The sequence below is a fragment of the Quercus robur genome, chromosome 4, assembly GCF_932294415.1.
Source record: "Quercus robur chromosome 4, dhQueRobu3.1, whole genome shotgun sequence".
Taxonomy (NCBI): domain Eukaryota; kingdom Viridiplantae; phylum Streptophyta; class Magnoliopsida; order Fagales; family Fagaceae; genus Quercus; species Quercus robur.
In genome coordinates, this window is record NC_065537.1 from 60980243 (window position 1) to 60995564 (window position 15322).

At 30.6% G+C, this 15322-nt stretch overlaps 1 protein-coding gene across 1 annotated transcript; it reads left to right on the forward strand.

The window, feature by feature from the left end:
• Positions 1–3342: 3342 nt before the first annotated feature.
• On the forward strand, positions 3343–4301 carry LOC126723219 (ethylene-responsive transcription factor 2-like). The gene has a single exon (XM_050426537.1). It carries the CDS (start codon positions 3370–3372, stop codon positions 4207–4209), a length of 840 nt encoding a protein of 279 aa, XP_050282494.1. The 5' UTR covers positions 3343–3369; the 3' UTR covers positions 4210–4301.
• Positions 4302–15322: the final 11021 nt, after the last annotated feature.

Consider the following 15322-nt stretch of genomic DNA (forward strand, 5'->3'; position numbering starts at 1 on the left):
GATAACATAACTATTGATTTTTTATCTTCTAAAAATTATGTAAGCATAAAAAACATTATAAGAAGAAAATGTAATTTAATGGTGAGTTTTTCAAAATCACCATTAAATTAGCTATAAGTAATGGAGTTATAACCATTACTTATAGCTAAGTTTGTAACCAAAATTTGTCCAAAAAATAAACACCAATGTCATCTAGTTACGTATACATAGAGCATACTATAATCGTTCAAATTTATTGAATAGAATATAAGGTTTTATGAATTCGAAGAAGAAAAATTATCCGAGTGTCGAATGAGGTGGGCAATAATACGGATCACAAAATATATGATCGAACATGTTATAATTGCTTTAATCATTACATTTACTTTGCTCGTACCTCGTGGTACTGACACTAGTTCATGTTATTCATTTTACATTCCCATTTAGCTAGGGCAATAAAAAACAAGTCAATCAAATCTTGAACTGATTCATTTTTATGTTAGTTCCTTCAAAAGAAAGTGTTGTCAAATATGGTAATAAAGACAACGAAATATGATAATTGGACTTTTACAATTTTTTGTTGTCAATTATTATGACCAAAACCAACGTCCCAATCCCTCTTTATTTTTCTTTTGTTCAAAAGAAAAAATAAAATAAAATAATAAGTAAGGAGAGCCATACTCAGGTTTTTCACATGCATAGGTAGAATAAGACAATATTAATAAGTCACAAAACTCCTATCTTCCTCTCTCCGCATATTTAGTTATTTTGGATAGATGTAAAAAAAATCAACCTATGTCTTATAATCATATTAAAACACCAATCAGTTTTCGATATATGCAGTATTCAAATATCAAATTTCTTACTTTACAATAGTGAACTTTACTAATTGAACTAATTAGAACCCGCCACATATTTATTTATTAATGTCATTATTGTAGTGTAAGAGGGCATGAAAGACATAAAACCATATATACATATATGGAGATTTGTTTTCCTTTTAAGCAAGACATATCCTATCCCTTATGATCCTCAACTACTTTCCTGGTATTGTAAGTGAACTGCGAAAGAAGTAACAAGCGTAAAAGAACATGAATTCCACATGTTATTCCAACCTAATTTACAAATACATACTTAACCATGTGTGCATGTGAATACAGTTCATTGATTTAAGAAATTAATGGTCAAACTTGTCGTCATTATTCTAAAACAATATGGCATCATCTCTCAATGTGTAAACGAGTTCTGACCAGAGACCAATACACACAATGTCCATACTCGGTTCCGTACTAAATATTCAGTCAAAATTCAATAGTAACCTTCTGAATATATCCAAGAGAAAAATGAAAAATGATATTGTCAATCTCGATCTACATGATAGCTTTTTGTTGACCACTATAAATTAAGAATTTATTCACTTAACAATTACATTATCTCATGTAATCAAAATTTACAAGCCACAAAATAGGCAAATCATTAACTCCACTTTTGCACACCAAAAAAAATAAAAAATAAAATAAAATAAAACAAAGGTCTACGCCCTTCTTCGAGATTAATTATAAAACTTTACATTCTACACTACGTACACTATATACGCGTTAATGGATTGAATCATGTCTAGATTAAAAAATTTATATATATTATTGTTTATCCTAAGATTAAAAAAAAAAAAAAAAGCACAATCATAAAAGTAAAATTAAATCTTATCATATCTGAATAAAATTATATTTAATTCTCTCTTAATTCCATAGTTAAATTTAGTGATGGACCCAGCCATGATTATCAAGTGAGAATTTGTTCCTCTCTAGGGTTTTCTTTTTTGGGGAATGTTCCTCTAGGTTTTCTTTATTTAAAGCAGCATGCTTGTAATATATATATTGTAGGGGCACGTTTCGCAGCCCAAGCCCAAAATGTATGGAGTCTTGGATCCATGAACCCAGTACAATAAATTTGTAGAGAGTGAGCCAAAGAGCTAGGCGTTAGTGCATGGATAACAGTTAATATGGTGTTCATGACAATCAAACTGAAATGAACTGAATTTATCAAAGAAGGTTTGTCCTTGGCATAATCCGAGGAGCTTTGTTCTAGTGAGCGTCCCCTTCATTGTCCTCTCCCCTCATGGTGATCCCCCCCCCCCCCAATTTTATACTAGCCTCCCCTCCTCTCTCCAACATCCACGTGTAGATTTAGACTTATAGTACTGATACTTATTCCATCAGCCCCTCACCAAAGTCGTTGGGAGTGGTTGTAAAGGCTGAAAAACATTGCTCTGTTAGGTACAGGGTACTTAATACAATAATGGCAGTTTTCCTTTTATGTCCTTCCATTGTCCTTTTATGTCTTAGTACTAGTCCCGTTTCATGAAATGATCCAGAGTGTCACTCTCAGTGGTAGGCCGTTCCCTTTATCCTCGGCCATACCTGGCCGAGGAAGGGTTCTCCACATGGCCAAGGAGGGGTTCTTCCTTGGCCCAACATATATATTGGTGCGGGCTAGCTCTAGTCTGTTGCCCCCACATATATAAATATATATATATATATATATATATATTAAGAGGATTCACAAAGTTAGTTATTATTTTTTTTCTTGTCAAAAATACCCCTAAATTAATTAACCAACAACTTAAAAATTGGGTTAAAATAGTAAATTAGTAAAAGAAAGTTAGTTATTGCTTTTTTTACTGTCAAAAAACCCTACCTAAAACTTAAAAATTGGGTTAAAATCGTAAATTGACAAAAATAATAAATTCATATTTCTACATTAAAATGCTTTCCTACTTTTAATAAACTCCTACTTTTACATTGATTGAAACTCCTATTTCTACTCATTAACTCCCTACAAAATAGGATCATTCTTTTGTTAGTTTTAAAACTCCTCTAATCTACAAAACTCACATCACTTTTTTTTTTATTTTTTTGTGATTGAAAAATGTAAAAATCTTTTTTTTCTTTCTTTTTTGAACTAATAGAAATCTCAAATAATAATATATGCAAATTATTAAACTTTACCCTGCGCTCACGGCAAACTTGTTCTCCACTCAAAGGATATATGATAAGATAGGATAATAATAATGGAGAATGTGGCAATGTGTAACACATAATAATGTTAAAGAATCTTATAATAAAAAAAATATTAAAAGCTGTCCCCTCATGAGATCTATATATCACCCCTCCCCAGAAAGAATGGATATAAACAAATAATATTCCTAGACATAAAAAACACATGCCTAAAATGTCAGTGGAGCAGGAATCTTCACGGAAATATAATAAGATATTAAAAAAAAACATAAACCTAATCAGAGTTTGGAACTTGGAACCTATATATATATATAAGAGCCACAGTTTTGTACGTTGTCAAAACAAAGATAAACACAGATTTAGACATACAAAGATGTTTGGAGAAACTGGTTCTGAGTCTGACTATGCTCTTTTAGAGTCAATCACACAGCATCTTCTATCTAATGATATCGATACTACTACTTCGTTTTCAGCAAATGCTTACGACAATAACTATAACAACATTAATAACAAGCCACTGTATTGTCGGTCTTCAAGCTTCAGCAGCATGTTTTTAACGGAGAGCTGGGGTGACTTGCCGTTAAAGGTGGACGACAACGAAGACATGGTCGTTTACGGCGCCTTACGCGACGCTGTAAACAATGGATGGGTTCCGTTATGTCAGTCTAATGACATAACAGGAACAACATCGATGATGACGATGACAGCAGCAACAACAACAAATAACAATGTAAATGTTGTTGACTTGGAGACTACTACTCATCACCACGTGGTGGGGGAGGCGCGTGAGGTGCACGCGCGGAGGAGTGGCACGAATTTTCGAGGAGTGAGGAGGAGGCCGTGGGGAAAGTACGCGGCGGAGATAAGGGACCCAAAGAAGAACGGCGCAAGGGTGTGGCTTGGGACCTATGAGGTGGCTGAGGATGCGGCTTTGGCTTATGACAAAGCCGCTTTCAAAATGCGTGGCTCAAAAGCTAAGCTCAATTTTCCTCACCTTATTGGGTCATCATCAGAATGTGATCAGCCAGTTAGGGTCGGTGTTAAGCGTGGCTCGGCTGAGCCGTCCACTTTGACTCTGAAGCCTGAGCTGAAAAAGAACAAGTTTGTTGGCTCTTCGGCGGCTCATGAAGCTGGTTCTAACGTGGAGACATTGTTGGATGCGTTTGAACTTCGAAGTGCAATGGCTAACCCTTGGCCGCATGTTATTGGCTAAGGAATTGTATTTTTTTTTTTAATTCCCTCATTTTTTTTTGTGTCTTGAATTGAAATTATAGGAGGATTAATTAAGAAAAGTGCTTATAACTTTGTTATTGTTTAATGATTGTCCTAAAGGGCACAGATTAATGAATACTAAATAATCAATTATGGACTAGAATACCTTTTTTTTTAAATAAAAATATACTTCTTGGTTGTCGGTTTGTTTTAGAGGCATAAATTTGAAGTGGTGTATATATATATATATATATATATATATGCTTTGAATTTAATCAAAAGTTTAAGAAAATCATTTAACAAAATATTAAATAGACCATAACCTTTTTTTTGGTTAAAAAATGCACCATATTATGTCCGAAACTAAAAGCCACATCAGTGTGGATTCTACAAATTAGAGGTTGGTAATTTGGTTCAAGTTTTGCTCTTCAAAAAGTACGTCATTTAAAGTAGTTGGCAATTTAAAAAATGCCAAGAACTTGCAAATTCTGTTTGGCATTGTGTTATTTGGTTTTTTTTGCTAAAATTTTAGTAAAATATATATAGTTATACCTATAAAAAAAATTAAAACATACATAGAAAAATACACTAAAAAAACAAAATTAAAAAAGTTAATAGAAAATAGACTCATATAAAAAGGAATGACATGAAGAAAGGAGGACATTCACATATCATTTGAATCAATATCTTTTATCTTGTATATTTAAAAGTAGTCTTAACCTTAACCTTTGGAGTAGTGTAGACAATTGTAATTGATTGATCGAGTGAGGATTCTACCACTCAAACCATATTAATGCAAGTAAGTTTTTCATTGTCATGTGTGAAATTTATTTGCTTATCAAATTAATTACGAAATTATTAAATTACAAAATCCTCTTTATTGAGGTAATTTTGAACCATTAAAAACAAAAACAAAATTGGTCGACAGTACCTTTAGGTCATTTGTAAACAAAAACCTCTTAATCATTGTGTAAGATCAATTAGTGGTACAGTAATTTCACATAAGAGTTGCAAAAAATTTTATTTCAAAATTAGCTATTCAGGCTAGTTGACTTTAGTTAGAGGATTGGTTAAGAAATGAAAATTGTTATGCTTTGATCGACAATAAGTTACAAAAACTAGTTATATTATCTAAAAAAATTCACTAATACATGGTTTTAAATTTTATTGTTGCATTTCACCTTAATACTAAGTATTTATATTAAATAGTTTTTCGAAATAACAAAAGGATATCATGTGATATTTGAAAATCGGACACCAAGATAACTACCCCAATTCTAATTTTCTAAATTAGATGTGATAATCTTAGTAATAAAAATTGTCTACTTTAAAAAAAAAAATTAAAAAGGTTGATGAGGATTATAGGTATTAGTGAAAAACACTATAGAAAATTAAAAAATAAAATTGGGTGAAGCGCGCTACTATATGAAAAAATAAAATAAATTAAATTAAATTAAATTAATAGACATGTATTTTTGTGATATCTGAAAAAGGAAATCAAAACATTTAAATTGAATTGAAAGAAGTAATCTTTAACCTTTTTTTTATTTTCCTTTCTCTTGTAGTAAAACTGCAAATAAGGCATATGCATGGTGTGTAAACTACGTACAAATTAACATTGAGCCAAGTTTAGACTAAAATTCCTATAAAAAAAGTTTTGACTAATATCTTCTTAATAGTACAAAGTTAATGAATCTAATTTTAAAAGTTTATAAATGAATAGTAATATGTTTAACTAATTCAAATAATATAATATTAATCATAAATTATTACCATAATTCATAAATAAGTATTAGGATAAAAAAGATTTAGTCATGATGTTGACTTAACATGAGGGAGGAAAAAAAAAAGTGGCTCATGAAAAATCTCTAACTTGTTCAACCAAAAAGATAACAAAATCTAAATTTGTAATTTAAATTGATTATGAACTCAAACACGACTAATATTCAAAACTAAGAAGGCCAAGCAAACCCAGTCCTAAATTTTTAGTACTTGACTTTACTATGCTGGATTAACTCCCTATAAATTAAAAAGGTGGTGCTCCATATTGGATTTTTTTTTTTTTTTTTCCTGGGTAGGTGAGGAACTAAAACCCAAAAAAAAAAAAAAAAAAACAGTCAAAGAACACTGTATTCTTCCTTCTTAGCAAAGTTATGTGAACAGATTAAAAATATATATTTAACATTCTTTTTCTATGGTCTTTCTGTAAATGCCTTCGTTTATAAACCCTTAAGGCCACAAGTTAAAATTTAAGAATCATCAAAAATATAATTTTCAATTGAAATAAGTACTCCATATTAAGGCAGGTAATTTCAAAGTCCCGAAAAAGTTTAAAATTTTATGTGATGCAACTATTTAGAGAGAGAGAGAGAGAGAGAGAGAGAGAGAGAGAGGGTCTGTTGCATCTTCAAAGAAGGGATTGATCACAAAAAAAAAAAAGGGACTGCATTTTTGGGAGAGATACGTATATTTATACCCTTCTTTATTCTTTTCCCTTCAAAATAACAATTTCAATAAACTCACATGTTATTCTAAATTTCTACTTATAAAATGATATATATATTAACCATCAAATCACACATTGTCCCTCTTTTCAAAATATGGTTCCAAAAGCAAGATAATAAATGGTCAAAAAAGGTTCGTTCGTGGATTCAAAAGCCATACATGGCACGAGGTCCTCGTGCCCCTCGTCCCTCTTTTTCTTAAGCAAAAGTTAAAAAGTTTGCTCAGTTTTAAAAGAACCACAAATTAAGGAGAGAGAGAGAGAGAGGTGGGGATAATTGAGAAACACGGAGGCGTCTGATACCTATGAATAAGACTAGTCTCTGTTCATGAAACACATCCTTCAAATCAATTCAACTTTCAACCTCCTATATAGAATAACTCCCATTGCTTTCTTCATCAATAACATCAAACCCTAGTAAACTTTGGTTTGTTATACCAAATATATTCTTAGACATTAAGGTGCGGTTTGGATAGAAATTATTGCTTCTGCGTTTTGTATTCTGTGTTTTTCTCTTTTTTTTTTTTTTTTCTCTCACGCGTTTCAGCTTTTTTAGAAGACAAGAATCACTGTTCATGCACTGTTCTTCACTATTCACAACACTGTTTACACACTAAAAAATATTAAAAATGGGTCTCATGGTACTATTCACACATTTAAAAATTATTTTACTACAGTGCTTTCAGTTTTCAATTTTAGCAAAAATAAGTTGTATCCAAACGGACCCTAATTTTCAGGAACATTAATGAAATGAGATTAAAAAATCCATAAACTTCAAGAGGTGCATGGATGAAATATTACATTATAAATGCTCTAATAACCTTCTCTTTCTTTTTCATTTTTTACAACTTATTTATAAATTAATAATTCTTATTTAACCAACCAAAGCATGATATATTTTGTCACTTTCATGGGGAGACAATAAACCCACACACCTTTTGGGAAAAAGTATTTGTAATAGTAAAAAGAATTTCAACTTTAAACAGAGTATGAATTCGAGGGAGGAAGATTTCCACCACAACCTGCACCACAAAACCCATGTAATGTCTTTGTAGTTGCCGACTGGATTATCATCTAAAGGAAGTTTGAACTCCTGACCAAGAATAAATCTACAACCAATATAATGTCTTCAACATGTCATTGTCTTAGAAATGTAAAATCAAAATACAAACATATGGTCAAATTTAAAAAATTAACATATAAAAATTTGGCTTACGCTCCTCCATAATCTCCCAATGATGCTTGTAAATTAATATATATAAAAAAAAGTGTAACAATATGTGGGAACTTTGAATGAAGATTTTTTTTTTATATATATAAGAATGAAGACTTTACAAATATTACTAGACTAAATAAAGTATTTTTTTTTTGTGTCCTAGATACTCGGGAACATATAACGTCAATTAGGTCTCAAGTCTTCAACTTGAAAGGGATAGAAACGTGTGGAGGTGATCACATATTCACATTCCTTTAGCAAAAAGGAAAAGTGATTAGGAATTTCAAGGGCAAGTACTAGTTGTTCCACAAGAATTAAGCAAATGAAGCAGGTTAAGCCAGAAGATTTAGACTTCTCTTTTAAAGGTTCTCAACCCTAATTTAGACGTCTCTCTTTTTCTCTCTGTGGGAACATCGAAGTTAAAAGGATTTAGGATGGAAAACCCCATGACAACATTTTATTTAAAGTATTAACCTAAAAAATATGGAACCTTTTTAAGGAAAAAATGAAAAGAAAAAAAATCATTTTCCATTTTTTCAGTTTCAGATTATTAAATTTCTTCTTCTTCTTTTATTTAAAACAAAGGCCTCAACTGATTTCCACTTCACGATATATAGTCCCTAACAAAGGGTACTACAACCCTTAGAAGTTGATGAACCACTTTTTTATTTTTTTAATAATAGGAGTTGCAATGATAATTGTCCACCCTAGCATCATTATTCAAGATTTTTTTTTTTTTTTTTCTATCAAGTTTTCACTATACAGAGTTATTCCTCATGTAGCATACGTAAATATATATATATATATATATATATATTTATAGACACACACAGTTGCTCCTTTGTGAAGTGTGCTTAATTATGCATATATTAAACAAGCAAACAAATAGTATGTATTAATTGTATTCCCAGCTAAAACATGTGTTAAATGGACATCAGGAACGAAAGTTCGAGGAAAAATCAAAGGGTTAGCAAGAATAACAACAGTAATGATTAAATATGTTTTATTCATATTACAATTATACTTATTTAAATAAACAAGTGAACGTATATATGACATCAACCAGCATAGCAAATAAGCAAATAGTATGTATTCCCATCTAAAGCATGTGGTGAAAATGACAACCGATCGAGAAGGAAGTTTCGTGGTAATATCAAACAGATTTACTAGTAAACATAACAATTAAAGGATCGATGTGCATTTATTCTTTATTGATGAATCACTTTAATATTTTAACCCCCTCTACGTATAATATAAACTAAACCTTATGAGATCATACCATTCAAAGCGTTATAATTTTTTTTTTTTTTTTAGAGAAAATTTCAACTTATGGCATTCGTTTTTTATGATGTTAGAAATTTTGTAATTTAATGACATTGTCAAGTTTCTTTTATAAGAAAAACAAGGTTGAAATCTTGCTTAATCATTTATTATAACAATTGAATTATTAAAAAATAAAACGTTATACATATAGCATCCATGTCAAACCAGAGTAAGTCTCCAAAACTGAAGCACAAAAAAAGAGTGAAAGTAGCTCAATGGCTGAAGCAAAAGGAATAAGGAGAGAGTGAATTTCAATGTGGCATTGTGACCCTAGAAAATTATTCGTGAAATAAATTTTACATTTTATCCAAAGTAAATAAATAAATTTTTATCTTACAATTTTGTCGGGAAAATGTTACACATTGCCAATTCCCATCCAGTTAATGGAATTCTAACATTTTTTAATTTGGGAACTTAATTCCCTCAAATTTTACTTAATAATCTATGTATGTCTTTATAAAAGTAAGAATATCAAATTATATATAGTAGTATGAGATTTTGCAATGTTGCACATTTCTTGAAAAGGAAATAGAGAAATCTCTTCATTTTATCTTCCACCTAAAAATATAGCATCCTCTTTCAACAGCTGATTTAATTATATTCTTTAATAGGTTTGCCTTAGAAAAAATAAAAAAATGCCACTTGACAATGACCATCAAATTTTCACATCTACCACTTAATCGCAAATTATATATAGTAGCATGAGAGTTTACTATATTGCACATTCCTTGAAAAGGAAATAGAAAAATCTATTCACTTTATATATCTTCTACCTAAAAATCTAGTGTCCTCTTTCAACAGCGGATTTAATGATATTCTTTAATAAGTTTGCCTTAAAAAAAATAATAAACAAATGCAACTTGACAATAACCATCAAATTTTCCCATCCAACACTTGCAAAGACTTTTTTGACCCCCTAATAATAGGTTAAGGATTATATTTGAAATATTAGAGATCATTTTCAAATATGGGACAATGATTAAGGACCAAAATGGTTATTAAAATTTTTTGAGTTAGAATCAAAAAGGGATTCAACATTAAACCTAAACCTGACAAATGGCTATTAGCATGAGATTTAATACAAGTGATGCTAGCTAGCTAGCTAGAAATATTATAAATTTTACTATATAATTTTTACATATTAATATGTTACCAATTAAAAAATAATAATTCAAAATTAAAAAAAAAAAAAAGAAAAGAAGTTCTCCATTTATATTTACTGTGAAGTTAATTTTTAAAAATTATATAGTAAATTTTATAATATTTTCAACATTTTCCTTTTTGTTAAACGCAAGGAAATATTATAACTTCTCATTGTACTGCTTCTAAAGTAAGCTGTTGACTACCGACATGCACGATAAACTCTTTTCTTTTTTTTAAGTGTACTCGTACCTTGGACAGTATCCAATTTTTAATCTGCATAAGGAAGATCTAAAGCAAAGTTGGAATAAAAAGAAACAATATGAAAGGTACCATGAATTCCACATGTTATTCTGATTAATTAAAAAATCCTCACTAGTTATATATATAAGAAAAATATATATTGAATCCTACAAGACTGGAAAATATACACTTTTATTTGTCTGACAAAATAAACCACCTGTTTATTAATTATTATTGCACGTACGTAGGAACAAAAAGCTATTATTGCACGTTTGAAAGTCCAATCCCCACCTGGTCCCAACCCCTAAAAAAAATAAAAAAATAAAAAATAAAAAGAGAGAGAGAATAAAATAAGAAGAACATTTTCAATAATTTTATAAGTCTTGACCTGCATAATTTTCAGGCCTTCGTTATTTGATCATGTCATCAGCCAAGGCAAAGCGAAACCAATAATATATGATAATATGAGATCTAACCAAAGTTCAGAACTTGAGGAGGAGAAAAAAATAGCAATCTTTTAACATTACTTTGCTTTAGCTAAATCTTATGACATTTGATTTTAAATTATAAGCAAGTTTTCAATTATCAATTTCATAATAATCTTATTTATCAAATAGGCCCCATTCTATAAAAAAAAAAAAAAAAAGCCCCATTTATTTGCTTAAAATAGTGTAATGGACAAAGCAATTAGAATAAGCTCTAGGTCTCTCTCTCTCTCCATAATAAGGTCATTAGCAACTTTTAGCATGTACTATTCTTTCCGCCACGCAAAGTAGAATTGCAACAACATTAATAAGTGATTAGAGGAAATATGTAAAAGAATGGGATTGAGAATTTCAGATCCAGTGCAAGTTATTACACCGTGCAATTGAAAATCAAGAGCTAAAATTGAAAGTTAGAAGGATCACATTTAATTTCAATCCTTGGATAAGATTTTTTTTTTTTTTTTTTTATCCTTAACATTTTACCTTTTTACATTTTTTTTTTTTTTTACTTTACTCTCTCATATTAAAGGATAATTGTATGATGCAACAACTTTAACTACTGCACTAGATCCAAATCCAAAAATATGTCTCTCTCCTTTTTCCATGTTAATACAATATGATAATTTATTTTGATCGCAAATCCAAATTACTCGCAAGCTCCACAAAAAGATAAAGAAGGAGCATCTATCCAGTCACCAATCCTCTGACACTCAAGTTATACTTCTCTCTTTTTTTTCTTCTTCTTCTTCTTCTTCTTCTTCTTTTTCCATGTTAATACAATATGATAATTTATTTTGATCGCAAATCCAAATTACTCGCAAGCTCCACAAAAAGATAAAGAAGGAGCATCTATCCAGTCACCAATCCTCTGACACTCAAGTTATACTTCTCTCTTTTTAGCAAAATAATTATTTATTCAAGAATTATTACTTTTTTTAGGTGGTAAATGAACTAGGTTGTTCATAAACAACTCAAACTTGGCTCAATAAAAGCCCATTCATGTTTGCTTACTTTATAAACAAGCAGAGTTCAAACCATAGTTTTAAATAAACCAAGCAAAAAAAAAGTTCATGAACAAACTTGTGAAGAGCAAAGCTCAAAAAAAAAAAAAAAAAAAAAAAAAAAAAAAGTAAATTTTAGGATTGCTTATGAGCTTTGATAAGCTTGATATGAGCCTAAAAAATAAATTCATCGCTTACCAAGCCTTAAATTAATTGGAAGTTGAGACTATTTATCCAAATCAAATGGGTTTGATGTGAGTTTAATAACGAATGTTTTGGATCTCAAGCTCAAAAGTTTGATAATAAATTTGAACTTCACTTGATTAATGAACCAAGTTGAGCTCATTAGACTGTTGTTGAACTTTTTGACGAGCTCAACTTTGAACATTGTTTGTAAGCTTTATTCCAGCTTGAGAATTTACTGCTTGAAAAAGCTTGGCTCATTTGCTAGAGTGGATTGGTTCCTTTTTGAACTCGTTGGGGCCATTAGAACTATTTCTTATCATGATAACTAGGGTTGTTAATTGTTTATAACTCATAATAAGTACTGGCATGCAATCCAAATTCATGCATTACTGGCTTATCCATCGTCTTACACATGGAAGTTATTAGTTCATTGTCCATGTAGTTAATGATTAATACATCTGAAATCCTCATGCGTTTTTCTTCCTGAACCCCACTATGGATAGATCGATATTCTTGGTGTGTCATTTAGGAAGAGTCCACGTTAGATGGCGAGTAGAACAGGTTTTGGTTTGAGACAGAACAAATTATAAATCCTTCTCACCTCTCTATCATATATTATCTTGTTTTTGCATGGTCGCTACATATTAAGAAAGTACAACCAAAATTATAACCATTATCACCTATAATGGCTGACGAAATCATGTCTCTTAGAATTCAGAATGACTAGCTTTTGTCCCTCTCAACATATTATTATTATAAAAGAGTAAATTAATTAAAAGAAAGGCTGAAGTTGATTGCTTAACAACCATCGTGAAATTAATCATTATTTTAATAAATTAATTAATTAAAGGCAATCTCATTGTCCAAAAGCCCCAGCGCAGCAAATAATTGATGATAAATTCAATATTTTTTAATTAGATAATAATTTTGACAAATAAATCATTGAATTATATGAAAATAATATAATCTAACAGTAAATTTTTTTAAATTCACATTTAATAAAAAAAATATTAAATAATGTAACATTACTTAAAATAAAATTACACTATATATAACTTAAACCCAATCCCCACACATACGCACAGGAGGTTAAAATATGCTACCAAAACGAAGATAGAAGATGGTCAAAAAAAGGCTTATGGATTAATCTAAAGCCATGGCATGCACGAGGTTGAAGGTCTTTGTCTCATGGCCCTCATCCCTCTTTTCTTAAGCAAAAGTTAAAAATTTTGCTTAGTTTTAAAATAATGACAAAGTAAGAGTGGGCCGGAGAGAGAGAGAGGTGGGGATAATGGAGAAACACGGTGAAGTTTGTTACCTATGGATAAGACTGCTCTCTGACCATGAAACACGTACATCTCACATTTAATTTTAAAAAAATTAAGTAGTGTAACATTACTTAAAATAAAGTTACACTATATATAACTTAAACCCAATCCCCACACATACGCGCAGGATTAAAATATGCTACCAAAACAAAGACAAAAAAGGTTCATGGATTAATCTAAAGCCATGGCATGCACGAGGTTGAAGGTCTTTGCCTCGTGGCCCTCATCCCTCTTTTCTTAAGCAAAAGTTAAAATTTTTGCTCAATTTTAAAAGAACGACAAAGTAAGGAGTGGGCCGGAGAGAGAGAGAGAGAGGTGGGGATAATGGAGAAACACGGTGAAGTTTGTTACCTATGGATAAGACTGCTCTCTGACCATGAAGCACGTACATCTCACATTTAATTTTTAAAAAATTAAGTAGTTTAACATTACTTAAAATAAAGTTACACTATATATAACTTAAACCCAATCCCCACACATACGCGCAGGATTAAAATATGCTACCAAAACGAAGACAAAAAAGGTTCATGGATTAATCTAAAGCCATGGCATGCACGAGGTTGAAGGTCTTTGCCTCATGGCCCTCATCCCTCTTTTCTTAAGCAAAAGTTAAAAATTTTGCTCAATTTTAAAAGAACGACAAAGTAAGGAGTGGGCCGGAGAGAGAGAGAGGTGGGGATAATGGAGAAACACGGTGGCGACTGTTACCTATGGATAAGACTGCTCTCTAACCATGAAACACGTACATCCTTCAAATCAATTCAACCTCCTATATATAATAATTTTCATTGCTTTCTTGATCAATAACATTAAACCCTAGTAAACTTTGGTTTGGTATACCAATTGCAAACATATAAACTAGAGATCGATGTAGATGAAATATTCTAGACATTTTCAGGAATGTTGATGAAATGAGGCTAAAAACCCATAACCTTCAAGCAGTGCATGGATGAAATATTGCATTAAAAATGCCCTAATAAGTAATAACCTTTTCTTTCTGCTTATTCATTGTTTACAACTTATTTATAAATCAAGTCTCTCTGCTTTTTTTTTTTTTTTTTTTTTATAGTAAATAATTCTCATTTAACTAACTAAAGCATTATATATTTTGTCACTTTCATGGGGAGACAGAAAACCCAAACACCTTTTGGGAAAAAATAATTGTATTCCTTTCTAGAAGAACAGTAAAAAGAATTTTTCAACTTCGAATATGAATTCTAAAGAGGAAGTAACTTCCACCCCAACCTGCACCACAAAACCTATGCAATGCCTTTGTAGTTCTCGACTGGTTTAGCATCTAAAGGAAGTTTGAACTTTGAACTCCTGACCAAGAATAAATCTACAACCAATATAAAATCAAAATATTAACATATTGTCAACTTTAAAAAATTGACATTTCAAAATTTTGGCTTAGGTTCCTCCATATTCTCCCAATGGTGCTTGTAAATTAATATATATAAAAAATTGTAACAATATATGGGAACTTTGAATGAAGACTTTTTCATTTTTTTTTCTTTTTATTTTTTATTTTTTATAAGAATGAAGACTTTTCAAATATTACTAGACTAAATAAAGCATTTTTTTTTTATGCCCTAGATACATGGGAACATATAACGTCAATTAGGTCTCAAGTCTTCAACTTGAAAAGGATAGAAACATGTGGAGGTGATCACATACTCACGTTCCTTT